The sequence below is a fragment of the Takifugu rubripes genome, chromosome 8, assembly GCF_901000725.2.
Source record: "Takifugu rubripes chromosome 8, fTakRub1.2, whole genome shotgun sequence".
Taxonomy (NCBI): Eukaryota; Metazoa; Chordata; class Actinopteri; order Tetraodontiformes; family Tetraodontidae; genus Takifugu; species Takifugu rubripes.
Window position 1 is genome coordinate 11,177,049 of NC_042292.1, and position 27,695 is coordinate 11,204,743.

At 44.5% G+C, this 27,695-nt stretch overlaps 3 protein-coding genes across 4 annotated transcripts in view; all 3 read left to right on the forward strand.

Annotated features, from left to right (window-relative positions):
* The first annotated feature begins 351 nt into the window (after positions 1–351).
* taf6l (TAF6-like RNA polymerase II, p300/CBP-associated factor (PCAF)-associated factor) lies at positions 352–4,929 on the forward strand. The gene is made up of 12 exons (XM_003966791.3): positions 352–508; positions 854–1,015; positions 1,115–1,201; positions 1,295–1,445; positions 1,529–1,579; positions 1,814–1,908; positions 1,985–2,059; positions 2,127–2,347; positions 2,839–2,971; positions 3,571–3,699; positions 3,854–4,344; positions 4,430–4,929. Exons 2-12 carry the CDS (start codon positions 869–871, stop codon positions 4,767–4,769), a joined length of 1,920 nt encoding a protein of 639 aa, XP_003966840.1. The 5' UTR covers positions 352–508; positions 854–868; the 3' UTR covers positions 4,770–4,929.
* Positions 4,930–5,336: 407 nt separating this feature from the next.
* drap1 (DR1-associated protein 1 (negative cofactor 2 alpha)) lies at positions 5,337–10,077 on the forward strand. 2 transcript variants are annotated; one of them, XM_029840436.1, is made up of 7 exons: positions 5,337–6,039; positions 6,537–6,609; positions 6,704–6,797; positions 6,957–7,082; positions 7,623–7,713; positions 8,024–8,112; positions 8,759–10,077. In XM_029840436.1, exons 1-7 carry the CDS (start codon positions 5,998–6,000, stop codon positions 8,940–8,942), a joined length of 699 nt encoding a protein of 232 aa, XP_029696296.1. In that variant the 5' UTR covers positions 5,337–5,997; the 3' UTR covers positions 8,943–10,077. The 2 variants fall into 2 exon arrangements, with proteins under 2 accessions (XP_029696296.1, XP_003966839.1); XM_003966790.3 differs by having other exon boundaries at positions 5,347–6,039; positions 8,756–10,077.
* Positions 10,078–16,249: 6,172 nt separating this feature from the next.
* LOC101079141 (mitogen-activated protein kinase kinase kinase 11) overlaps positions 16,250–27,695 on the forward strand; it is a 30,860-nt gene continuing 19,414 nt past the window's right edge. The window contains exon 1 of the mRNA XM_011606564.2: positions 16,250–18,101. Coding sequence (XP_011604866.1) covers positions 17,351–18,101 — 751 coding nt within the window. The 5' untranslated portion in view covers positions 16,250–17,350. The remainder of the gene's footprint in view (positions 18,102–27,695) is intronic.

Consider the following 27,695-nt stretch of genomic DNA (forward strand, 5'->3'; position numbering starts at 1 on the left):
ATCCTTGCAGGATCTCACGGTTACGGAAAGGTTTAATAATAGCACTTAAAACACTTAGTGCAAAGGAAAATTAATGTGTATTGTTTAAGTCAGGGAATAGGACGTGGAGGCCATACGTTGTACACTTGTGGAAATACCTGACAGTGTCAGGAAGACAGAAGCATATTTTGCACAGAATATTTACCAGAAAGAGACAACATGATACTTAAGATATCTGGAGACACGTATAAGAATAGTGTGGACTGTGTAGAAATGGGACAAGGACGACGGTGTTCGTGTAGATTCCCAAACGAATCAACAGATCTGAAGAACGTGTAGGATCATAGACAGTCCACAGGGTGGCAGCAGCGACACCTCATAAACAAAGAAGAAGAAGAAGAACAAGAAGAAGAAGAAGAACAAGAAAGAAAAGAAAAACAAAACAAAACAACCTCGATGTCAAACTATCCGTCTGAACCATTTAACTGGATGTAAACATAATAATCATTGGATTTCTGTCGTTCAGAAGGTATTGCCAGCTTACGTTCTGTCTATGCGGCTGCAGCAAGTTCCGGTTATAACATAATTTCTTCAGTTGCCGACTTGTCTTTTACGATATATTTATCGAACTAGCATCCCAAAAGGCGCTTTAAGAAAGCGTTGTGGGTCAACTACACACGATTTCCCTCGCAGATTAAGGCATGCTGTTGTGTTGGCATACAAACATGCAGCTATTCAAAAGCAATTGTGTACAAAACCCCGTTAGAAACTTAGGCCGAAGTTGAATGGCGCCCATTGAATCTAAAGTGTTTTGAGTTTTCCCCCGGAATGACGTGAAAATGCAGCGCTATTAGGACGATGCTTTCCATTCCAGTTTGTGGGGGCGAACATGAATGACCGGGACGAGCGTCGCTTCGCAGAGGTTTCTCATGAGTCCGTCAGACTCATGGCAGAAAGCGCAGGAGTCGAGCTCGACGACGATGTGGCTGCGCTCCTGGCCGAGGATGTGTGTTACCGCCTCAGGGAAGCCACGCAGGTCGGTGCTGGATCTCTGACGGATCTCTGACAGATCCTTGTGTCAAATTGGGTTGATTGCATATGACTGTGAGGGATCCTTTGTCTATGGCAATTTCAGAGTAGCTCTCAGTTCATGAAACACGCCAAAAGAAGAAAGCTGACGGTGGAGGACTTCAACAGAGCTCTGCGCTGGAGCAACGTGGAGGTAAGAATTTAGTCGCTTTTATCCCCCAGATCAGTCCTAATCTGCGTGGATGTAAAATGTAGCATATTTCTTATCTTTCTGTGCATCCTTTAGGCAATTTTTGGTTGCGGGGCCCAAGATGCAACCCCATTTCGTTCACTGAAAGATGGCGAGCTTTTCCTGGTTGAAGATCGAGACGTCAACCTCGTGGAGCTCGCTTTGGCCACGAACATTCCAAAGGGTTGTGCCGAAACTGTAGTTCGGGGTAAGACCCGGTTGATCAGTTAATGACTGAAGAATCGGAACCAGTAGCTTCATGTTGTTTCTTTTTTGTCCTCCTTTTCTCAGTGAATGTGTCTTACCTGGATGGGAAAGGCAACCTGGAAAGTCAGGGCACAGGTAAGTCTCACCCCACTACTATAAGCTGGCTGCATGACAATTGAGCACCTACTCATGGTTCCCATGCATCCTGGAACACCTGGAAAGTTATTGAACAATTTAATGCATTGTAAGTTGGGGGGGAAGGGGGGGTGTAACTTAACTACTGGCATTAAAAAGGTGCGCGAGCAGCTTATTTATGACCTTTGAGAAGGGTTTTCAAGCACAAAAGATGTTTTCCATTGATCTTCGCAGTTCCAACTGCAGTGCAGTCTCTGTCCGATGAGCTGATGAAGTATTACCAGCAGGTCACACGAGCCATTCTGGGGGACGACCCCCACCTCATGAAGGTATACCCCTGAAGAGCCTGCAGCTGTCCTGTCGCACTCAACAGTGTTTTACTTCTCATGCTTTTCTTTTTCTGAGGTTGCTCTCTTGGACCTTCAGTCAAACTCCAAGATCGCTGCCCTCCTGCCCTACTTTGTTTACGTCATCAGTGGGGTACGTCTGATCGGGGTGGGTCGAACTTCACAGCGCGGCGGATGAACACATTTTCTCATCTGTGTAGGTGAAATCGGTCAGTCACGACTTGGAGCAGCTCAACAGGCTCCTCCACATGGTCAAAAGCCTCGTCCGGAACCCTTACCTCTACCTGGGCTCCTACGTACGCAGCCTAGTGTCCAGCGTCATGTACTGCATCCTGGAGCCACTGGCTGCATCCATCAACCCGCTCAACGACCACTGGACCCTCAGGGATTACGCTGCCCTGCTGCTCAGTCACATATTCTGGTGAGCAATTCACTGGTGACCATTAACACATGCTGAATAAGAGGAGCCATCGACTAGATGTCTTTTTAAATGAATGGCCATAGTTCACGGGCCTTTTCAATAACTCAAAGTTATTGAGTAGATTTGCCCTTTCCCAATGCATTACAGTGAATTTTTGACAACACCATATATGGCGGTGGTAGCTCAGTGTGTTGGGAACTGAGCTGAGAAGGGAAGGTTTGAACACCTAGTGCAGACAAAACATGGAAGGTGTTCTGGTAGTAGGGATAGGTTCCAAAATACCTTCAGAGCACTGCTGAGGTGCCTGTGAGAAAGGTACTGCACCCACAAATGCTCATATAGGGCCCTGCAATGTGGTTAACAAGACAAGTCCATATAGGGATGAACATCTGAAAAACATCATGATATTATTTACAACATGGTACGGAATAGTTTTAGACCAATGGATGTAATACCGCAGTGATTTAATGGGCTTTGTGGTTGTTTTCCAGGATTCATGGTGATCTGGTTGGTGGTCTCTACCATCAGGTCCTGCTCTCGCTCCAAAAGGTTCTGTCTGATCCAGTCAGACCATTGTGCTCTCACTACGGAGCTGTGGTAGGACTTCATGCCCTGGGCTGGAAGGTAGGTTCACTGCTTGGGACCAAAACACCCACTCTAAACACTGGACATCCCCCATATAGGTGGTTGTGTTGGGCCAATAGAATACATTATATATAATAATACACAATAATATATGCTGTGTTTAATTAAAGGAGAATGATTGTTGGCTTCAACCCAAAAAATGAATACCATTTTAGTCCAGCAGGGGAGCTGTTTTCTTTTTACTGAGCGAGGTCAGTAAAGGTGAGAGTAGCGTTTTATTTGATTCAAACTGAAATTTGCAGTAATTATCATCCAAATAGCCGAAATTATTAAGTAAAGGAAACATATCTGAATTGTACACACTATGTTAGCGAAAAGATAAAAAAAATACTAAGCACAACCATCAGACATGGAAAGCATTGAACAATTGACTCCCTCTGAATTACTGCCATTATTGCTTGTATGCATAGACAACAAACACTAATAATCTGTGTTCTTAAAGAGATGATGCAGTTTATTTTCTAGTGACAGGTTGACCTACGGAGACTGGAATGTCTCTGAAAGATTAGCACAAATCCATCCATACCTTTATATTCTGTTCTGCTATGTGGCCGGTAATGGTCGTTTTCTATTGGCAGGCTGTTGAAAGAGTCCTGTTTCCACATCTTCCTGCCTACTGGGCCAACCTCCAGGCTGTGTTGGATGACAACTCTGTTTCCAATGCACAGGTCAAAGCTGATGGACATAAGGTCTATGGAGCTATTTTGGTCAGTATCCATGGCTACAAAGGCCCTTTTATATTCTCAATGTTGGGTTAACTTAAAACCCTGGATGACAAATTCCTAATTTAATGGTTTCAGTTGCAATGTAATATATTGTCATGGATTTTTCTTGTTTTTTTCCCCTTTCTTCCTGTTGCAGGTGGCAGTGGAGCAGTTGCTGAAGTTGAAGGCTCTTTCTCAGCCAGCAGAGGGAGCCCACACTGGTCCGCTGGGCTCTGTGCTGGGTGCAACGGCCTACAACATGAGGTCCCCCGGCCTCAGTCCCCCTCCAGAGTCTCTGTCCGATGCAGCCTCGGGAATAGCTAGCCACCTTCAGGCGGGTGGGGCCTGCTGCCCCTGGGAAGAATGGACCCCGGTCTCTCTGCCTGCCATGTACTCGGAGCTCTACTCCTTCTTCGGTGACAGTTTGGCTGTCAGGTTTAGTACTGGGTCTGGGTTTGGGAGCTGCCCTCCCTGTACCCTGTTCCAACTCAATGATGCTAAGAAGGAGCTCCCCAGCTCTGCTTCTAACAGTGAAACCACTCGAAAGATGCCTCAATTGACCGCCAACCTCAACATTAGCCCCAGCCAGGATGGAAGTCCTTGTCCCGATTCGCAGTTGCCCAGCCTTACGGCCGCTGGGTCGGCCAGGTACGGTGAAAAAGAATTCCAACGCTTGAGATAAATGGGTGTTTGGTTAGAGTAGCATTATTAAATAGAAACTCTTCCCTTGCAGGTCTTTGGCTCGCTCCTCTTCATCTTCTGTGCAGCGCTCCAGGAGCTACACATCGCGGTCAGGCCAGCACTCGGCCGGGCCGCCTCGGGACATCTTCCCCAAAGCTTGTTTCACCTCTAATCAGATCGGACATCCAGGATTCTCTTTCCTTATTGGAGGGCGCCAAATGGGCCGTCGCTGCCAAGGCCGGCGCCCCTTTCAAACCACTTTTACGCCGACTTTACCCTTTTCTGCCATCCCACCGCGTGTGTTTGCCCATAAACTTCCCGTTATTGGTAGGGTTGGAAAACCTGTACGCCACTGGACACGTTCCCATTACTCCCTTCACCTGCCACTTTAGTCTCCCAATTGGAATAAGTTCTCCAAAACAGTCAATGTGCTCCTGCACACTTTATTATTTTGCTTCTGTCTACATTTTGCTATATCGATGGGGACCTGTTACCTATTTTCTTTAGGCGTATGTCTTCTAAGCAAGACAATAAAGGTAATCTCAGTTCCACTACTGTCTGCTTATGCTCATTTTTTAAACTGCCTGGTTAAACTTTAATAGGTGGTGTTGTGTGCTAGGAAATAACATACACCCACTTATAAATTATATAATGGTTAAAGAACTGTTACAGTTACTGAGCCATTTGAGTTACAGTGCCCCCTCCTGGCAAACCGCAAAGTTGCATTAACATTTTTCAAGCTAGTTGATGGACGGGTTTTTAATTAAACAAGCACAAAGTTTATCAAAGTGTCCTATTAGCAAATTAGGTCATGGGTATTCTTGTGTAACTACTGGGGAAGGGAACACTTAAAATATTTTATTGATGTGCTGATTACGCCTCTCACCGAAAACTTGGCAGATTTCGTTCAGGCAATGAAGCGGTCGTTCCTTTCTACGTCATATATCACGTGGTAATCCAACAACGAACTCGAGCTTCGAAGCAGTGGATCTACGGACTTGTAGTTCTGAGATTAAAGCACGAAAATATGCTGAAAATATGGGTTATGTGTGCATGTCCAAATGTCGAAGCAAGGCTTGATCCAAAAACCAAGCAAATATGTTGAAACCGACCCGAATATTCATGTTCGCAAATACTAAAATTGATTCATGGTTTTTGTGTTACGGTGAAATTGAACGGGTTCATTGGGAACCTGTCGCAGTTTTAGCCAATAACCGAATAAATATCGTAGTTACGAAAGTGAGGATTCCAGATAAGCACCAAACCGATAGTTCGAAGCGTTTAAAATACTATCGAGTGAATATTTTTTACACTGCAAAACCGAGATTCCATGTCCATGTTCTTTTAAGGTTGTCAAGTTCAAAAGAACCACTTCAATAATAACAACGTAGAGTTGACCAAAGACATTATATTGTGGGCTGGCAGACGGGCGTTCTGACCCCGCGGAACCAGTCCGACAAACCGGCCAGTGAGTGACGACGAAATGCTAACGAGCTAGCCGGCTAGCTTCTGGTGTCTTGTGTCTAGTGTGTGCGCGGTGGAGGCAAATTATATATGGTATAGACTAGTACTCCACCGTATATTACGTTTTACCTTCGGTCGCTCCCGAGTAATTAAATAATGCCGAGCAAAAAGAAGAAATATAACGCCAGATTCCCTCCGGTAAGTTTAAACATTGCTCGACCGGTGTGGTGTGTGAACCAACTAAGCTAACTTCTTTACCTAGCATAACTGTATTCGGCCTGCTAACTAGCATGCTGAATAAAGACCGTAAGTCGCTTATTAACAACCTTTGACAAATTGTAATTATAATACACTGCAGTGAAAACATTTTGTTTTACACTATGACGTGACTTTGTACTGACTTTGCTAAGGACGTGTAAGTTACGCTCTAAACCACCCACCGAGAATGTTTTTAGCATATAGCACCTAATGTTTTAAACCTGTCAGCAAATTTGTTGTTGCCTTGTGGCAATATACAGCAGCCGGTAATGTGTCTAGCTTTAAAGTCAGTAGTCCCAAATCTAGTTGCTGAAGTATTCATGATCCCGTCGTTTCCTACGTTAAACTGTATTATGGTCATTAAATGTCGTGGTGAATAAGTTTGTTTTCTTTTAAGAGAGGTTTCGAAATGACTCGTTACTTTCTTCCTCTTTCAGGCGAGAATCAAGAAAATTATGCAAACGGATGAAGAAATAGGCAAAGTGGCTGCAGCCGTACCTGTTATTATTTGTATCCTTTTTGCTACTGTGTGTATGTGTGTGTGTGTGTGTGTGTGTGTGTCTGAGAAATGCATCAGATGAATCTTCTTTAGCCGAGGCATCAGCCAGAGCTCTGGAGCTTTTTTTGGAGTCCTTACTTACAAAGGCCTGTCAAGTCACCCACTCTAGGAACGCAAAGACCATGACAACATCACACCTGTAAGCCAGAGTTAGATCAAGCAAATCATTAATTTATTTCTAATTACGTGGCTTAATTTCTGTCCAGCAGTCCAAAAAAAGAAACTTTTTTCCCCCAAATCTTGTACTGCGAGCGGCTGCCAGAGGTTTTAATGCGATGTTGTGGTGGCGTGTCTGCAGAAAACAGTGTATTGAGCTGGAGCAGCAGTTCGACTTCCTGAAGGATCTGGTGGCTGCTGTGCCGGACATGCAGGGCGAGGGAGAAGAGAACCACAACGAGGCGGTCGGAGAAAAAGTCTCACGGCGGTATGCTCCTCGTTGTGTGCTTATTTGAATGAATGCGGGATTTAACTGGTTCTGATTGGGGTTTTCGGGCCTGGTCCTGCTCAAGGGTTCTTCCTGTTAAGTTTTTTCTAACCGCTGTTCCTAACAGATGCTGGATAAAAAGGAGATTCATTGAATTTGCTTAGGCTGATGAGTTAGCATTTCATGTCCGTAGCAATGCTAATCCTCCCCATTAGGTAACAGCATGGAGTTATGCAGCTATAGGTCATGGTTGCCTGGTAACGGTGACCTGAGCCACGACCCAATTTTCATTTTATTATCAAATCTGCAAATTTGGATGGGTTTCACTTTTTTAAACACACATTTCTGACATTTATTTCATTTTTTGTTCATTTTAGTTTGCCTTTTTCTTTCTTTGTACATCTGTGGAGACTTGGAATATGGACACGTGTTTATCCTCGAGTTAAAGACCTAAATGTCTTATGTTATTGTGCACAAGTGCTCTTTTTAGTCACTCTTATTTCCATAAAAAGTGGTTTAGTTTGATTGTTTTCTACACAGGGGTCGAAAACCAGGGCCTGGACGCAAGAATGGAGGGACTGGAGCCAAAGGAAAGGACAAGAAGTTGTCAGGAACTGACTCTGAGCAAGAGGTGGGAGGTGATTTTTACCATCAGAATAGATCATTAAATGTGTTGGTGCATCTTTCCTGAGAACAGACAAACACTGGGTGGGTTGAGGAGCAGTTCTATGGTGAAACTTTCATTTAGTGAAGCTAGAATATCAATATATTTCAAATCTATTTAGACGCGTGGAGATGGTGGAATAGAGAAATAAAATGTAACGTGCTTTGTCTTTGTTTTTATGTGGAATTTGACCACCAACCTGAAAATGAAAACAAGGTTGGTACTCTGCAATCTTTGGATCCTTTGAGCTCAGTCATTTTTATTGTGATGATGGCAGGATGATTCTGAGGACAGCGAGACAGACGGAGACGAAGAGGACAGCTCACAGTCGAGCACAAAGCTGCAGGCTGCATCCAGGTTCAACAGGTAGGGATTTACACCCTCAACCAGTCGGTTCCATGTTCCTGAGGCATCACCACTATTTAAATGGAAATAATAAAAATATATATGTATATATAATAAAAACTGCAGTGTTTCCAAGTTTGTACCTGATAAAACTGGTCAATTAAAGATTTGTAGTTTTCACAGTAAAGAAATCCAAATCAGGGCGAGGAAAGAGATTTAAGGATGAAACAAAAGTCAAATCTGCCATTAGTCCAAAACGACCGGTTTGACCTTTGACCCCTGCTCATCAGACAAGTGTCGTGTACCACTTCCTGGTTTTTTTTAATGTTAATGCGGATGTTCGCCACAAGGGGGAGCTGCATCCTCACTGCTGACTCTTCATCCATTCGCCTCATCATTAATCTGGGAGGAGAAATTTATTGAATAACCCAGATGAGCAATCATTTATGCCTGAGCCTCAATCAGGTCCTGCTGCAAAGCCTTTTATTTGTTTCTATATAAATAGTTTGGCTCCGCTCCCCTAAATCATTGAATTTTAAAGGTTTTTCGGCAAATAAGTCATGCATCGTTGGATCTTTAAGTGGGTCAGTGTCGCTTCTAAAAACAGGTTTTCAAACGTCACATTATTGAACTAATCCCCAGTTTCCCTCTCTGATTTTCCCAGCAGCACCTCCGCACCCCAAGCGCACGTGCCCATGGGCAACATGGTGTCAGTGGGCAACGCCATGGCCCCAGTGCACCCCCAAGGCAACATGGCCTTCCTGCCCCACCCCTCAATGATGAGCGTCGCACCTCCCGCCGCCCCCGCGCCAAACAAAAACGAGGACGACGACGAAGATTACGATTCTTAGCTCTCTCCTTTTTCTCTCCCCTTTTCTTCTATTCTCTCTATCTCACACACACACACACACACTCTCACACAAACAGTTTCAATGTTCTTTTGGAATTCTGAAGTTGGTCTTATGCAGCTGCTCTGAGCAGAGGAGAGACTCTTTATCTCAGCACTGCAGGAAATGCGAACCTGGTTGTACATTGTGTTTTTATTTTCTATATTTTTCATTTTTTAAAAGCAATTTATTTTATTGTAGAGGTGAATCCAAAGAGGAATGTTTTTTAACCAGTCGGTCGTTTTATTTCGACGATTAAAAATGGCAGTCGTCCCTCTTTCTTTTTTCTTTTTTTCCCCTTACTCTTTTCTTTGCCACGTTCCCCCGGCACACAGGATAGGTGTGGTTTGTATTTTCCTCTTTAGCTTTTTCTTTTTGCACTTTTCTTTCTTCTCTGAGGGGTAGTTAAAAGTGTTTTCGCAGCCTTTGGCGCTCACACAAAGGCAGCTAGCCCAGACGACTTTAGTCGAGTATTTGAAGGGAGATCGGCACACCAGGAAGTGCTGTATTACTGTGTTATTGATTGGCTACAAAGCTAGCATTAAGACGTGAGCTCGACTTTCCACCTTTGTCCCAACTTAGCTCTCAGGCTGTAACGCAAACATCAAGTGTATTTTTAATATACGTCAGCTAGCCGCAGCATTTGTCAATTGGTTTTCTATTTTAATTGACATTTTTATTAACTGTAAACTTGCACAAACCCAAAGTCAGCTATGCTAGCTAGATAATACGTTTTGTTTTTTTCGAGAACAGCTAATTCTCGACCACATGAATTCCGGTAATTTTCTTTTCAAAAGCGTATTGTGATTCTTGGCCCATAACTTTGTTTTTAAAGCCGTTTTTGTCCTCTAATTTCTGGCCAATGCACCAATTTTGAGTAACTCTTCCTGTTGTATCTCCAATTTTTTTTTTTTTTTTTTTTTTAGCTTGTTTTAAATGTCTTTATTTAAAGCAGAGACAGGGCCTCCGGTTGTGTGCACATCTAGTTCTGAAATGTTTCCAGACAGTCGTTGAAGTTGACACTGTATTGTAAACTTTTTAACATTCTTTTTATTTTGTATCGGTGAAATAAAGTTTGTATTTCAATTTAAAAAAGGAACTTGTCATTCAAGCGTGGGACTGTTTCTGTTCCTCCCTTTTGAAAAAGCTACACATGAGCGATAAAGCAGTCTTTGATTGTTGAAGTGTAAATTTTCACTGCTTTCAGTGTTATTACGATAATGTCTGGTCACATACGTCACACTGAGGCCTTCACTGTCTACTAAACTACCCCCATTTCTTATTTAGTGCACTAACAAGTCTTTACACCATGTTACACGGCCTTCTGAGTGTCAAGTAAGGATCTCTGTACCCTATTTAGTGTGTTCAACGCATCCCACAATGCACTGCGAACAGAAGCGTACGACTCGCGCTGCCGAACAATCAATATATCCCATCATCCTTTGCAGCCGCGCACGAGAAGTTCGATATTGGATAAATTAATAATTACCTTAATTATTCTAGCAGTCCATAAATAAACAAACAACCAGTTCGTGTATTGTATTATTTAATTAGAAGGGGAAAAAAATCAAATTAGTGGGCGTAATTAGTGCGGCAAAGTGAAGCGTCCGCCTATGCAGAGCGCTTAACACTATTTAGGGTATAGGGAATAGGAAACGAATGTGTCAGACAGCGCTTTGGAAAAAAAAAGAATTCCTTCGAGCCGGATTTGAACCAGCGACCTAAGGATGCCTGGGAATCACCGCTACAGTCCTCCGCTCTACCAACTGCGCCAAAGCTGGGGAACAGTAGTCTGTATAAGATGGGGAAGAAGGGGAAAAAAGGGGAAAAAAGGGGGAAGAAGAGAAGGAAAGACAGAAGTTCGAATCCCACCCGGACCCAAAAATGATAGAATTATTTTTGTAAAACTTTTAATTTATAACAAAGAGAATATGTATGTACAATTGTGAACAAAATGACATTCACATTTAAGCATTTATAAAGCTGAAATTGTCAAAGAAACAAATCAAACCCCAATGAAACCTTGATACAACTATGAAATAAGATGTAAAACTTGCAGTGGAACTCAAAGGGCAGAACAGCCCACAGGGATAAGCATATTAAAAGTAACAATATTGCATTACTGTCTCATCTGCTTCAGCCACTGTTCCTTGGTGAGAGCCTCAGTCTTTGGACAGTATATTTTTCCTTTGTACTGAAGAGGGTGGCTGATGGTCCACTGGAGGCAACTGCAGGATCAATTTGCCGTAACCTAGGTTTTGCCTGTCCAGCTGTATTTGCTGGCATGTTGTAGGTGTGCAGCTGGTAACTGGGGGCTGGCGTTGGTACTGTGGCAGAGAGATGGGTTTTGTTTTTGCACAGGGCAATGGGTCAGCTGGCCGTTGCACACCTTGCAAAAGAACAGACGCCTCCTGACCCTTCAACCGTTGGTTATACCACTGCATGAGGGTGGTCTGGTTCACTGCACGTTGAAGGGTTGTCTGCTGCATTAGTGTCCCATTGCACAGAACCAGCTGCCGGATCTTTTTGTAATCCTGTAAAATTAGAGACCATCGAGATCGCTGTGTTGTCCTCTTTCTTTGGGGCTCGTGTGAATGTTGCACAGCCTCACGAAGATGGTCTCTATCAGGCGACAGCAGTTTGGCCACTGAGCTGGTGAAGCACTTGAGCCAAGAACACACCGTTTTGTGCTTCCTACCCCAGGAGTGAGCACAGCCTTCTTTTTAGGAGACCTGAAGCGTCCAGTTAGCAACCGGTCCTGATGTCTTGCAGCATACACAATCCTGTCTTTGTCAAATTTGTCAAGACTCTGCCACAAACCCAGAATGGTGCTAACTTGTTGATTTTTCAGGGTCAATCCTGTCTGCTCTCGTAGCTCCACCAAGTATTCAGCCAGTTCATCTACACGGTCCGTTCCAGGAATGCTGCGGTTGTCTCCAGCCTGGAAAATAAAAACTGATATTTAGCTTCTGTGGCATCACAATTTCCTTGTCACTACTTAAATTCTTGCAGACAGACAGATGTCAGGGACCCGACGAGAACCCAAATGTGACACCAGAGTTCGACGGAACACAGCTTTATTATCAGGAATAGACAGCAGACAGGATTCACCGGGGAGCAGGCAGGATAGAATAGTTGGGGAAGGTGGAAGGTGATCTATAGATCGACTGAGAATTTATTTATTTATCACTTACATCCTGTTGTGAAGAGGACATGGAAGAAGGAAGCTGGGGCTGAAGCAAAACTGTAGATGACTGAAGAGGAGGCCCAGCTGGAGGTGGAGGAGGCACGGCTGGAGGTTTTTTTGGTAGACATTTTCTGTCATGTTATAACATAACATAACTCAGCTGCAGAGGGCACTTTTCTATCTGTAACAACAAAAAAAATCTTACTCTTGTTTCACATAACATAATAGCTGACTAATAAACACCCTGCTGAATGCAACAGTTCACCGTGTTAAGTTCTTCCGAGGGATTTTTATCCTGCTAATAGTTATAAATCTAGATAGATTATATCCTTTCTGTCTATACCTGAGGGAAAAATGTAGTCTGCTATCTGAAATGATTAATGTAAGTCGTTTTAGGTTGGTCGTTTCACCTGAGTGTAAAGGTCATGCCATTTCTTTGGTCTGTCATAACATAAGATAATGTTATAACATAACAAGTAATCAGAAACGACGCAGTCCAGCGTACAACTGCCAAAGAAAACAAGCAATTTCATCGGCAGAAAAAAAAATACAACCAGCTAAAGCTACGGCAGCAACTGCACAAACTTTATTGCAAAACTCCCGATGATCAAGTTACATTAGCGGTACAAATGCCTGACATGACTTGGACATATTGCATTAAGCATTTACGGTGATATTTTATGTGAAATGAAAAAAAAAAACGTAACGAATAACAGACCGCAATTTGCGCACGTACCTTGTCAAAATCCACGGAGATGTCCGGAATAAACAGCAGGCAGATTTTTAAATAATAAATCAACTCGAGGATCGATTGACTTTTCCAAAGATTGAGACCGCAGTTTAATTTAAGGCGGGACGTCGAAAGATTGAATCGCGCATATGATTGGCTGTTGAAAGATTGAATGGCGCATATGATTGGCTGTTGAAAGATTGAAAAGCGCATATGATTGGCTGTTGAAAGATTGAATGGCGCATATGACTGGCTGTCGAAAGATTGGATCGGCGACGCGACTGGCTGGCGAAAGATTGGATCGGCGTCGTGACTGGCTGTCGAAAGATTGAATGGCGCATATGACTGGCCGGGCTTATACAGCTTTTCGCTCGCCGGGTAGAGCCATCGAAGGTCTGGCGCCTGTATTTACAGTAGATATTAAAATGCTAGCGTAACGCGACCGCTACCCAGATAGCGAAAGGCCAAAGCTAACACGCGCCCGCTCATTTTGGATTTGAAATAACGCTAATGAGCATGACATCTGCTCTCCTGTCCATCCACCAACCAAGATGCTAACTTTGGTCATGCCAGTGCTCCCAATGTGGCTGTAGCTATCCCCCTAAGAAGGGAACAGAAGCTTGAAAATGTAGCCCCATTTTGACCAGGTGGTGGTGGGCCTCCGTGAGAGGTGTGAGGCAGGGGCCAAGGGTCCAAGCAACAGCATGGGGCCACGACCCCTGCCACAGTTTTGGCTGTAAGGTGGCACAAGGTCAAGGAGTACCACCCTTACCTGTTGATGTAAGCCCCCGCTGGTTAACCAAACTGTAACACCCTGATCTCTGACTCTTAGCAGGAAGGGGAACAGATGTTGATATCCCGGGTCAAACAATGGCCCGTTGATACCGCAGCAGCTGTCAGTAGACAGTTGCCAAGGCAACATGGGTTTTATTCATAAAGCGCTTTTCTCGTCATGCGTGGATTCACCTTCCCACGCTCACTGACGGCAGAACAACAAGAATAGTGATAAGCAGACTTTATGAATCTGAAAGACAGGAAGTAACTGGTGACCATGCATTGAACACAGCAAGGTGCTCTGAGCTTGTGGGGTCTGGTACCGTGTCCAAAACTGGCTCATCTCTTGCTCTCAGGCCACATTAAGGGCACCCGCTCCATTGCTGAGCCACATCCCCTCCGGAGGTAGTTTGAGGTTTTGGTTGGAACTAATTCTAAGATTCTAATGCTGGAAAACAGGAAATGTTAGATTTTTCTTCTTTAATATGTGGTGTGCTGATTAATTTTGGATTGCTTGAAAATGTAGCCATGTAATATCCACTTCTTTCAACACTGTTTTAACCAAAGTTTCCTGTCTGTTCACCCTGCTGGTGTCCTGTCCTGCACTTTGGAGTCGTCACATGAAAGCGCTGCTGCAGAGTAGCCAACAGGAGCCCTTTAAGTGCTAATATAAGGCTCCCGTATCTGCATGTCTTTGTTTCTTCCTGCTGTCCTATTTCCTACTGTCATTCGCACGTCCCGCTTTTGTCTCAGCTTCCTTCCGACGTCACCATATATCCCTCTCCTCTACATTTGCCGGTTCCTTTTTCTGTTCTTTAAAGCCTCTTTTCTTTCCTGAAAAAAGCTCTTCTTAAAATGATATCATGCACCCAAATGTGCAAATAAAAACTGTAATGTGAACAGATGTCGATGTGACACAAATCCGGGTCAGGTCTGTGATTATGTGCGCGCCGCGTACAGTTCTTATGGCACGGAACCGTCTTGCAACAGGCCGCACTCACATGCTCTTTCCTCTTCTTCAAGTCTCTGCTTCGCATTCGAAACGCCGTGTTTTGTCGTGTTAAATGCGGCTCCCACTTCCCCACCAGAGCGGCCCTGAGCCAGGGCTGCAAAAACAACTGCATCCTTCCTGCACAGGCGTTGACTCAGCGGATTGTGGGGAGGGCGGGGTCAGTCGAGGGTGGGTGGGTGGGTGAGGATGTAGGTGGTTGACTTTAGGTGTCCAAACAAATGGGAGCGCTTTGGCTGGGAAACAGGGGTAGCCATCAAAGGCTAACAGAAGGAAGCATACTGTTTCCACACAGCAGCCAGCTGGGCCAAAGCTGGCCCTCAGACCCCCATTCCCACCGTGGGGACACTGGCTTTCTGTGTGTGCTGATTTGTTCTTAAATAGCCTTTAATGGTGTAAAAGTGGCATGTTTATTTTCTGTTTAAGATGTGAGAGGACCCAAGATCATAACTGCCAACCTCTGGGCCACAGAGACTGTTGATGGTTTTAAAAAGAGCCCCTCGATCTGCCTTTTTAACCAGGCTTTTAACTGACTTTGTTAACTTGGTTAGCTTTTATATCTTTGGTTAATTCTGCTCCAGTTTTCTAGTTTTCACATGCAAAATCTCGTTTAACTGTTTTAAGCCCTTCATTTTTAGCCTTTCCATGTTGTGCCGTATGTTACTGTGATACCATTTACCCTATCGGATTGCTCCATTTTTTAACATATTCTGTTTAATCCTGCTGTTATACCTTTTATCCTATTTTACTGTTTTACGCCATCAGTTTTTAGCTCCAGTGTTTCCTCAGGAGGGGGGGCTACCAAGCTGGGAGTTGCCTCTGGTCTACAGATGGGGGATGCTGTCCCCCGGAGCAGCTCCGGCTTGGTGAGCTTCAGAGCTCTGCACCTTAGTGTGGCGCATCCTGTCTACCCGGATCAGTTTGATGTAGGATATATGTGATATATATGATATATGTAACCTCTCTGACCTCTCCCAGTGTATCTGCCCCCCAAAGGTTGAATGTGTATTTCTGTATGTCTAGTTCTGTGTGCATATATGTGGGGGTGGAAGGATCATGCTGTTGTCTTTTTTGATTTTACCCTCTGAAGGGAAATTTGTGTTACACAATTGTAGTGCCATATAAGTGCAATATAAATGGCCTTTTATTTGATTTATTATAGGATATGTTGGCCATACGTATGTAAGAAATAATTAAATATAAAAATACAGAAATCCTGTGTCTGTCTTGTGCTGTAAAATTTTATATATATATTACTCCAAAGCAGACATGTCCTATATTTCCTCTTTTTTTGCCCATTTCTCTAAGTTGGAAACCATATTATGAAGTTAACAGAAGACGTGAAGATACCGGAAATGTACGTATTTAAAATAACAGTCATAGCTCGGACTGCTTTATGTACAGCTTAGAGATCGAAACAGTTATCCGTTTTAGCACCTTTTCTTTTTCTTGTTTTCGCTTAAATGCACAGCATATGCTATATTTTAACCAACTACTCGAAATCAAATCGCTGGACAATAAATGTTACGCACAAAGCAGCGCACTAACTGTCTGGCCTTTTATTGTGACAGCGTCCACCGGATATGGCTTTACGTTTCCCGTCCAAATGACGCGCGCGGTGCCTATGGCACTTCCTGTTGGGACAGAAAAGTTTTGTAGCCCCACCCTCTCTGCTGATTGTAGGAACAGACGTAGAAGTGGTTCGAGGTCCCGGAGAGTCAACACTGGCGGAGGAGAGGGATTTATTAGCGGCGGTTCCGATGGAGTTAACCAGCTGCTGTGGTTGGATGAACACCGAGACCGCGCATCGAAACTCGGCCTCGCACTGACCTGTGAGGGACACCTACCGGGATTTATTTTAGCTGGTCCTGTGCGGAGAGGAGAGTCTAGCAGGTTTGGAGAGCTCTTCCTGGTCGCGAGTCCGTACGTTTCAGATCTCGTGCTAAAGCCAGCTAAGCGCGTGCTCGTTAAGGGCCGCAAGTAATGGACACTAGGGCAGAGGGATGCGGGATGCCCTGCGGTCGCACCGCAAATTTGCTGCCCTGCGGCGTTAGTGGGAACTTGCGAATTGATTAATTAGTAAATTCCAACTGCCCCGAAACTTTTCGTAAAACGGGGTTTGGCTGCTCTGAATGCTCCTTTTCCTGCCATTCTTCTCTGCCTCTCAACGCTTCCTGCTTGCGGTGGCCACCGCGCTTAATGGCTAAAAATACATAAAACACCAAACGGAGCGCGAAATGTAGTGCCAACCATACATTTCATTTCTACACACGAAAGTAAAAGAAGTCTTGAACAAGGTTCGGACAAATAATTGGCGTTGTAGATTCAAGCGCTCAGTCAACAGGTGCCAAATCTGGAAAGGAAGGGTTTATGAATGAGAATAACAAATGAAGGGATTCTGTCAGCCAGTTATTAAGCTGCAGATACACTTAGTCTAAATGAGAGTCGGGTTTTCTCCCGCACACTCGAATGGTTGACATTGAATGAAACAGACACTTGTTATTCAGTTTTCTGTGATTTTTCTGTTACTCGTTGGTCAAGCGTTTGAAGACATTCCACTGGTCCCCGATGAACCACCAAAACGGGCAGGAAAAGGAGCGAGATGCAATAAAGTACTCCTTTGTACTTTATTTTCTAAGTCGGATCTTGTCCAAATATCTGCTTAATGCTCCATGGAGCCGCTGAAGAACATATTCAGCCGTAGCCCACTGTCCAACTGGAAGAATTTGGAACAGTCTCAAAAAGGGAACTTCATTAACCCGGTGTGGACAGCACTGTTCGACTATGAGGCGTCCTGTAAGGACGAGCTCACCTTGCGCAAGGGTGACCTAGTGGAGGTTCTCTCTCTGGACTCTGAAATATCAGGAGATGAGGGCTGGTGGGCCGGAAAGGTTAACAACAAGGTGGGCATCTTTCCTTCTAACTATGGCTCCTTCAATCCAAATGGATATGGGAAGCTCCCGGGAAACGGCGTTGTGCCCGAGCTCGGCCCGGCTGTGGTTGGAGACTTTGACGTCGTGGATTTCAGAGAGCTGAGCCTTCAGGAGGTCATCGGAGTTGGGGGCTTTGGGAAGGTATATCGTGGCATGTGGCGGGGGGAGCTGGTGGCGGTGAAAGCCGCCCGGCAGGACCCGGATGAGGACATCAGCGTGACGGCGCAGAACGTCAGACAAGAGGCGCGCTTGTTCGCCATGCTTACTCATCCGAACATCATCGCCTTGAAAGGGGTCTGCCTGCAGGAGCCCAACCTGTGCCTGATAATGGAGTATGCCTCGGGTGGTCCTCTGAGCCGGGCGCTGGCTGGGCGCCGTATCCCGCCGCATATACTGGTCAACTGGGCTGTACAGATCGCCAGAGGAATGCTGTATCTGCACAGCGAGGCTATCGTCCCCGTCATCCACCGCGATCTCAAGTCCAACAACAGTAAGTACTTTATGACTCTTGCAACATATCCATCAAGCCCACTTCAGGCCTCGTCTGTCCACTGATGACAATAATCGATGCTCGCACATTGACTCCGACCTCGGTGTGGCAACGCGGCCCATTGATATGTGTATGTGTATGAACGTTGCTCATTACTGTCTATAAAACTGGGCTTTATTGTTTATAAGGCCATATTTGGGACAATGTCGTCTTTCCTATCTCACTCTAAACATAGTAATGATTGTGCTAGTGTTGAATTATTAACTCAAAGAGCTCTTCAGGAGGGGAAATTGAATTATCTCTGCTCTTGATTAGCTTCTAAAATCGGTACAGTCAAAGTCTTCATTATAGGGTTGTATGTGCTTTATCGGCCTTCTCTTTGTATAGTTCTATATCAGGAGTGTCAAACTCATTTTAGTCGGGCACAATTTGATTTCAAGTGGACTACAAGAGTGATATAATAAAGTGTAAACCTCCAAATGCACCTCTTTATATTTTGTGTGTAAGTGATACAGAAATGGTGGACAAATAAAAAATGCAGTTTCATCCCGCAGGCCGGATGGGACCCTCAGGTGGGCCAGTTCCGGCCAGCGGCCAGTTTGACATCTGAGTTTCAAAGGAAGGTTAAAATACCCGTAAATATGAAACGATGAAATGCTGTTCATTAGCAGTAAAACCAAATTCTGGTATTCAATAGACGCAACCTGAATTCATTGGGAGAGATTGGTCAGCCCCTCGCTGCAGGAATGCATGTGATGGACCTTTTAAAGCAGCACTGAGAAGGATTTAGTGCTGATAAAGCTTTCTGTCCCCATTTTGAAGCAGAACAAGTATCTCTCTCTGCCGTAATAGCACGTTTAACTAGCATAAACACCCAGCCACCCGAATTTAACAGCAGCCTGCAGTCCAAAAGAGCCTCAGCCTCCCTCAGGTCAGCCGGTCTGTGAGGCCAGATCCTTAGTGCCTGTGTGAACCGGCACTGAATGAATTTATGGAAGCTGCTCGTCAAACTGGGAATCACCACAAAACAGTCAGTGCTCAGGCTTGTGAGAATATGACCATTGAGCAGGATAAGGTTGACTCCCTTGATTTGTGGTCTGTTTTAAACAAAGGACCCCTGTTCAGGCTATCCCAAAGACATATTTCTCACACAGTACACCCGTTAACCCTAAAATGTTCTTTTCATCTACTTTTAGCTTACGCTTGCAAACCTTTGCACCTTTGGTTGGTCATAAAGGCAAAATCACCTTGTCTGCATCCTGTTTGTAATAGTGTTAAATTAATTGTTGAAAATAAACATGGTTAAACAAATACACGGAGCCTGACGGCTCAAATGAAGTTTGTAAAATTCCAGCTGAACATTTAGATTTTCTTTTTTAGTCTATCAAAGGACTCAAAGGCAGTAATACTGCAATTCACATTGGACAGTAAAAAAGACACAGGATGTACTGTATGTCTGACTGCTGCTGCTTGGTTTCCTTTCAGCAAGTTTACTGAACCGCCACCAAAACAGTGGCCATCTGGGCCTGGCTCAAGCCCTCACGTTGTTGCTGTTCCTCCTGTTAGACATTTATGCTGGTTACAGTCTGGGGTGGTGTGCACAGAACATATGGGGGGGGGCGCATTAACATTTGTGTGAAGATGTCATTACAGCATTCCCAAATAAAAATGATGACTAGCATGAAAATAATTTCTTAATATTTTAGCCAGGGATGTTTGATACACTTGCTCTTCCTTCATTTCGTTTTGTTTTCTTTCGCTTATCCGGATCCGGGTCGCGGGGGCAGCAGCTTCAGGAGGGAAGCCCAGACAGCCCTCTCCCCAGCCACTTCCATCAGCTCTTCCGGGGAAACCCCCAGCCGCTCCCAAGCCAGGCGAGAGATGTAATCTCTCCACCTAGTCCTGGGCCGGCCACGAGGCCGCCTCCCGGTGGGACATGTCCGGAACACCTCTAAAGGGAGGCGTCCGGAAGGCATCTTAGCCACATGCCCGAGCCACCCCAACTGACTCCTCTCGATGTGGAGGAGCAGTGGTTCTACTCCGAGCCCCTCCCGGATGTCTGAGCTTCTCACCCTATCTCTAAGGCTGAGCCCGGCCACCCTGCGGAGGAAACTCATTTCAGCCGCTTGTATCCGCCTTCCGGCTCAGCTCCTTCTTCACCACGACGGATCGGTTAAGCGCCCGCATCACTGCTGACGCCGCTCCGATCTGCCTGTCGATCTCCCGTTCCATCCTACCCTCACTCGTGAACAAGATCCCAAGATACTTGAACTCCTCCACCTGGGGCAGGACCTCCTCCCCAACCCGGAGAAGGCACTCTACCTTTTTCCGAGCAAGGACCATGGACTCTAACTTGGAGGTGCTGATCCGCATCCCTGCCGCTTCACACTCGGTCGGGAACCGTCCCAGCATTTGTTAGAGGTCCCTGTTTGATGGCGCCAGAAGAACTACATCATCCGCGAAAAGCAGCGATGAGATCTTCCGCCCACCGAACTCGATACCCTCCACTCCCCGGCTGCACCTAGAAATTCTGTCCATAAAAGTTATAAACAGAACCGGTGACAAAGGGCAGCCATGGCGGAGTCCAACCCTCACTGGGAACGAGTCCGACTTACAACCGGCTATCCGGACCAAACTCCTGCTCCTTTGGTACAGGGACTGGACAGCCCTTATCAAGGGACCTTCCACCCCATACTCCCGGAGCACCCTCCATAGGATGCTCCTGGGGACCCGGTTATAAGCCTTTTCCAAGTCCACAAAACACATGTGGACTGGTTGGGCAAACTCCCAACTCCCCTCAAGCACCCCAGCAAGGGTAGAGAGGTGATCCATGGTTCCCCGACCGGGGCGAAACCCGCATTGTTCCTCCTCGATCAGAGGTTCAACTATCAGTCTAATTCTCTTTTCCAGCACCCTGGCATAGACTTTCTCAGGGAGGCTGAGGAGTGTGATCCCCCTGTAGTTGGAACACACCCTCTGGTCCCACTCTTAAAAATAGGGACCACCACCCCGGTCTGCCAGTCCAAGGGCATTTCCCCCGATGTCCACGCAATGTTGCAGAGGCGTTCCGGAGCTCCGCGGCTTCCCTTTTAGATGTTCCATGATGGGTCTTGAACCATTCTTTGTCTGACCCTTCACCTAGGACCAATCTGCCTTGGGAGACCCTACCAGGGGCAAACTGCCCCGGACAGCATAGCTCCCAGGCTCATTAGGGTGCGCAAACTCCTCCACCACGATAAGGTGATGGTTCATGGAGGAGAATCTCGCAACTTTCATTTGGCAAACTTTGCATTCTGCAGTGGTCTGGCCGTCCGTGTTAACTTTGTAGGATTCCCAAAGTGACGTTTTTGTTTTGGTAGCATGCTGTATTTGTCTGAGCAGGAGGTGATGCACGTAACCTTTTTTTTTTTGCCATTTTCTTGCCTTGCGGTTGGTATTGACATTTGTCATTGTCATTACGAATCCCTGTTATCAGCCCATCCCTAATTTCAAGTTACACAAAACTCGCACAGTGATGGTAGGAAGTATAAAACAAGGTTTTGATCACTTGCGCTACTTCACTAGATTTCAGACTGAAACCACAAAAACATATCGTTACAAATTTGATTAGTCTGTGTAATGACCAAAGCTTCTGAGCTTCCTGCCATGAGTCCAGTGAGCTTCCGCATATGTGGCACATAGTGGAATTGCTAAGAGTCTCGAGTCTTGATGTTTCTGCTATCACACAGGATTTATTATCATAGTTTCCAACCCTGGTCCCGCTCATCATTTCTCACCATCCAGTGCATGGTTCTTTCCCAGGATGGCTTATTTACAGGAAACACATCTTCTGTTTGGTCAAAGTAAGCAGACTTCAATCGTTATTACACAGCAGGCCAAAGCCAACAGTCTCTTTGTGCCAGGCAATCTTATCAATCTTCCTCCACTTGCTTTTTAATTCTACATATCTTTGCCTGTGGCATGCCCATACACGTCTCTTTACAGCCACAATCCTGTTGTGCCACTGAACATTATCCTGTTTTTGGTGGGGGCATGAGAAGAGGGGGAGGCTGGTTCATTTCAAAGGCTGCTCTGTCAGTTTGATAGGAATGTGAAGCGCTAATGGGTATGCTACACAGGTATACGGCAAGGACAGCTCCACGGTCAGAAAACTAAAATCTGAGGACAAGAACAGCAACACCATGGCTTATTGTGTCAGTTCTTCAGAAATCGGCTTTAATTTGTGGCCTGAAATGAACAAGTGGGTGCATTAATTACCAATAATGAGAGATCAAACAAGTTTTAGTCAAAGGGACAACTGCGGAAGGAATTAAATCACAATTTAAAGCAGGGCTACCTTGCACAATCGTATCTAAAAAAATATATATCTAAAATTTCTGCTTTAGACACAGCTGTTATCTTTTTGGGTTGAGGCAGATAGTCATTAGAAACAAGCTGCAGTAATAGCTAATGACTAGCTGAATGCAATGGCCTGTTTTAGAAGATGCTGATTAAATAGAACCTTTGAATAAAGCGCATATAGAAGCACTTGGGTCAAAGCCGCAGTCTGCAAGTAGAAATACTCCCAAAGTAAATACAGAACAGGGAGGAGAGGAGCCGCTTTCTCTCAGTCTGCGATATCTAGAGGGAATCAGGCTTGGGGATTTTTTTTTTTACTTTCAGTCTATTGTTCCACAAAATCGGATATCAATGCTATGCATCTTTCCGAGAAATATATTGTTTGCTGCATAAATTGAATTTTTCAGAACCCAATTAAAAATAAGTTACATTTTCCCCACTGTAGCATTCAATAGTGAAATTTATAGAAGTGGCACGTAACCTATACAACAGGTTCATTTTCTCTCTCTCTCTCTCTCTCTCTCTCTCTCTCTCTCTCTCTCTCTCTCTCTCTCTCTCTCTCTCTCTCTCTCTCTCTCTCTCTCTCTCTCTCTCTCTCTCTCTCTCTCTCTCTCTCTCTCTCTCTCTCTCTCTCTCTCCTTTGCAAAACCAAAATAGCCAATCACAGGGCACTCCCTTGGGTCTTTCTGAAAAACCTTTGATAAGGCGATAATAGCATTGATGTGCATGGATGAGCCCTCGTTACTGGACACCCCGAACTGGTTTTATAGCTACTAATGAGAAGAGATTGCAGATTATATGCGTCGCGTCAGTATGCAAACACAGTCCTATAATAGCCAGCTGGATCCCATATTGCATCCACAAACATCATCGGGAGCCTTCCGATTTAATATTTACTCTCCGATTTATTTGATATACTTTCAATTGCATAAAATGTTCAAACTGTTACTGTGATGGGCTGGTGACCTTGCCAGGATGCATACTTGCTTTCTGCCCAGTGACTGCTGAGTGTGCTCCAAAACTAAAGATAAAGGGCACTAAACAGGTGGATGCATGACTTATAGAAGTAGCTACCTTCAAATGTCTCCTTGCTGCAGTTGGCCATAAGTGTATTAACTGCCTTTAGACGTTCTTGATATATATCATATACATGACTATTTTTAATGTAGCAATAATATTTCCTTTTACCTCCATGTGAGCCTGGTCCTACTCAAGGTTTCCTCCTGTTAAAAGGGAGTTGTCCTCGCCACTGTTTGTTTTTCTTTGACGCTGCTTAAAAGATTTCCTCAAACAGCTTTTAAATGTTATTTTAGTATCTGTTGCCTTCCGTTGTCTGTACAAATCTGTCGTTGTTGAGGTGAAAAACGAATATTGTGTCAACGCTACAGAGGCTCCCGTTAAATCTGGAGGCCAAAGTCCTAAACAAAGCCAGGATTCTAACCATAGCAGCCTCTTTTGAAAGATCTTTAATCAACATGTGTTGATCATTCTACCAGCATGTTTTGCTGAGTTCCCCTAGCACCCAGTGCTGCCGTGCTCTCAAAACATCCCTGCGTGGATGTGCATGTTTGCCTTTGTGTTTGAGTGTGTGGTATTTGCTTGCACACTCATATCACCATGGATTGTGAAGGCAACAGAAGCGTCTTGTGTATTTTGTGATTGGGAAAGCTTAAACGCCCACTCACGGTCGTGTTATTAGGTAACATGTGGTTTAGTTAGCGTCGTAGATAAATGAGACAATAGGTCAGATTAGTTTGCATTTAAAGATGTAAAACACCATATTTACAGATGGAAATGGAGCAGGGAATGTCAGTAATGCTGGTAGGTAGACATCCGATTTACATCCGATTATTTCATCCAACTTTACAGTGAACCAAAACAGTTTTCTGGTCACATAATTCAGCAGACAACTGGTGAAGCATGTGCAAAAATGTTAATAGGCCACCCTCTGGTAAACTCCTGGCCCACACACCATTTGCTCATGGACAATGCAGCATTAGGGACACAGGCTTCAGAACCCCTGCAAATAGCACTGTTGGTCATTGTTGGTCATTGTTGTGGACACAGGGGTTATAAAATGCACACGGTCACGCTGCCTTACTGCTTCATTGCTCAGCTGAGCTACACATGATGTAAAGGATGCGCGAGGGTGCGGAGGTTCTCACTGACGCCGTCAATTCTGAGGTAATCAACGTCCCTTTGGCAACTCACATTTTAAAGCTGTCTGACAATTTGCAGCACACTAACAGGAAATTCAATAACTCTCAATCCAGCAAGCTAAAAAAAACAAATTGAGATAAAAAATGAGGAACTTGTTTGGTAATTCTGCATAGCTTCATTCACACTGGCAACACCCCCCCCCTCCCCCTAAAAAACCGACAAAAAACAGTTTTAACCCACATACTATCAGCATTTGAGGACAAAACGAACAGAAGAAAATCAGCATTTGAACCTGGGCTGACTGCAGGGTCATCCTGGGTTTTTATTGACTTTGATTGGCGTGCAGCATGAACCCAGGTAGACCCAGGTGAACATGCTGGAAGTTAAGGAACTATCCGGCTGCTCGCGAAGTGCCATGTTTTAAACGTATGTACCATGGTTTAAAGCGACGCTCTTGACCACACTGTGACTGCTCACAAAGCAAACAAGTTCACTAGAGTATTAAAAAAGAAATTCAACGGTTTGACAACAATCGTGCATCATCCTGAAGTTGCCCATCCATGAAAGCGGTCTGCTGAATGGGGGAACTCAAGGGCAATATTCGCAGGGGTCTGAGCTCAGCTGCGTGGCTGCTGGCTGTTGGACGCTCCTAGCATGGACAACAGGCTACATGCTTAAGCTACTCCCATGCTGCCCGTCTGCCTGAGTGCCTTGGGTTGTAGCGCTGGAGATGTTTGCAGACATCAGCATTTTTTAAGATTAAAACGATGAGGATGTTGGAAAAGGAAATATGCTTGAAATGTAATAATAGATTGAGTTGCAGGATTAACTTTGTGTATAGATGTAGATGTATAGATTTGTTAAAAGGGATTTGCATTACGCATGTATACCACACTGGTTTTTACACACCGTTTTTGGCAGTTTGTTCCAAATGCTGCCTGGATCACAATTGTGCACAAATGTTTAGTGACGAGTGAACAGGAAGCATCGAGGTTTTCACAAGTCGGTGTCACTGAAAACTGCTGCCCTTAAACATTTTTTCATAATCGCTCAGGCCCCAAATTCACCATCTGATCTTTATCCAGCCATAAATCAGGTGATTCAGTGCAAAAGAATGAATCAGCTAAAGCAGTATGGAAAAGAAATGAAACAATGATTTAAAAAAAAAAAAAAAAAATTCCTGAAGCAGCATTGTGGTAGCCTCCGAAACAACCCGACGAAGCCCTTTTAAGGCCAACGATAATGTAACTGTCTGACAAAGGCATTCTACCATTCCTTAAGCTGGAAGTGTTTTGTGTAACAGTGCATGTAACCTGATCACATATTATCTCAGAAAAAGGTGGAAATATGATATTTTCAGTCAATTATAGGTCAGCCACATTAAACGGTTCAGTAGCATCTGATGTCTTCATATAAAGCACTCTATGCTAGAACCTTTTATACTGTCACAGTTTCTTTGACTGATCAACACATATCAAACAGAGACACACTGTTGCACTCTATTTGCTCCGAATAGCTCTTGGTGGTTGCAAAAAGGCTTATTTGTCCTAGTAAGATCCACAGACCATATTTATTCTACTGTTTAAACTGCCTAAAAACATCAGTCTCCTTCCAACTCCACATTACCTACCTGGGATCATCTCAGAAATGTCACTAATGAAGGTTAAGTTTTAACCTATGAGCACTAGAGGTTTGTTAATATGTCACCATTTTTGTGCCCCCCCCCAGCCTTTTACACGGCATCAGATGGTTTGCACAGAAATCATTTATAACCCCCTTCTGACAGGGTTGTGTGGATGCCCACACAAACCTGAATTGTTGTGCCGTCTGTGTGTTTGCGGGGGTTAAAGTGTTTTATTTTCTTGCTCTTTAAGCACCCATCCTGCTAAAAATACAAATAACAAATATTTTCTTGGCACTAAACAGATATATTTATGTGAATTTTAAGATGAGAATCAAATGAGTTATTGTTGAAACTAAAGCTAATAAACTCAATTGAGAGCTGATGTCCTAGCCCAGGAAATACAGAAGAAGAATGTGGCCATGTGTGCTAAGACTGCTAATTATTCTTTGTTACCTGTTGAAAGCCAGGAAAACCAACTGTGATTTTAGGACACATCCTGCCTCATTTGGTTTATGATGACTTCCACTGAACATCTTTGGTGATTAACCAACAATTTCACTCTAATGGCACATTTCTACAGCAGCCTCTATGGTTTTAGGGGATGACTTCCATAAATAATCCAAAAAACTCTGACAGTTTAGGGAAGGTAGGTAGGCGGTAAGACCGGACAAACTGGATCAGTGATTAAACTGTTGTTATACCTGAGACAGGTATCAGTGTACACAAATGAAGAAGTTAATGGAGGTTAAGACTTGGCATAGATTTGGGTTTCACAAGTATTGGGTAAATTATCGGTAACCTTGCCAACATTTCCTAATCTTCCACTGAACTTGCTAAACACCTCGTTGCTCACTCATTGCTCTCTCCTTGTCTGTGTCTGTGTTGATGCCTTGTCAAGGGTTACTAGACCGTCAGCCTATGGCCTTCTCCCTCAGGGGACAAAGCTCCTGTTCTTCCTGGGGAAAGCCCCCACCCTCTTAGAATTCTCCCTTCGCCTACGGTTGCCGGAGAGGGATCAGAGGAAAAGCAAGGAAAGTTAAATGTAGACGAGGTCTCAACTACCTACTTGATGTATTCATTTTCTTTTCTAGCAACAGACTTATGGTTAAATCTCAAATGTGTGTGGAAGTAGTCACAGAGGCGCCAGATGTTTTTACCACCAACACGTAGCACCTTGAACCACGGACATTTCAGTCTGATACTTGTTCCTTATGGGATGCTGTGACTCTGTTTGAAGTGCGCCAATTTAGTATCCATAACTGAATTTTCAGCCTGTCACCCATCAGTGTGTTGAATCATGCTCCCTGTGTAAGGAAGAGGGAACAAGTGTGTGATTTAGAAGCAGCTCTGCTTCTGCGCACTAAGCCAGGGCCTTTAAACAAAAGTTTTCCTTCGAGCCGGATTTGAACCAGCGACCTAAGGACGCCTGGGTTCCTCGCTACACTCTGCTGCTCTGCCAATTGAGCTATCAA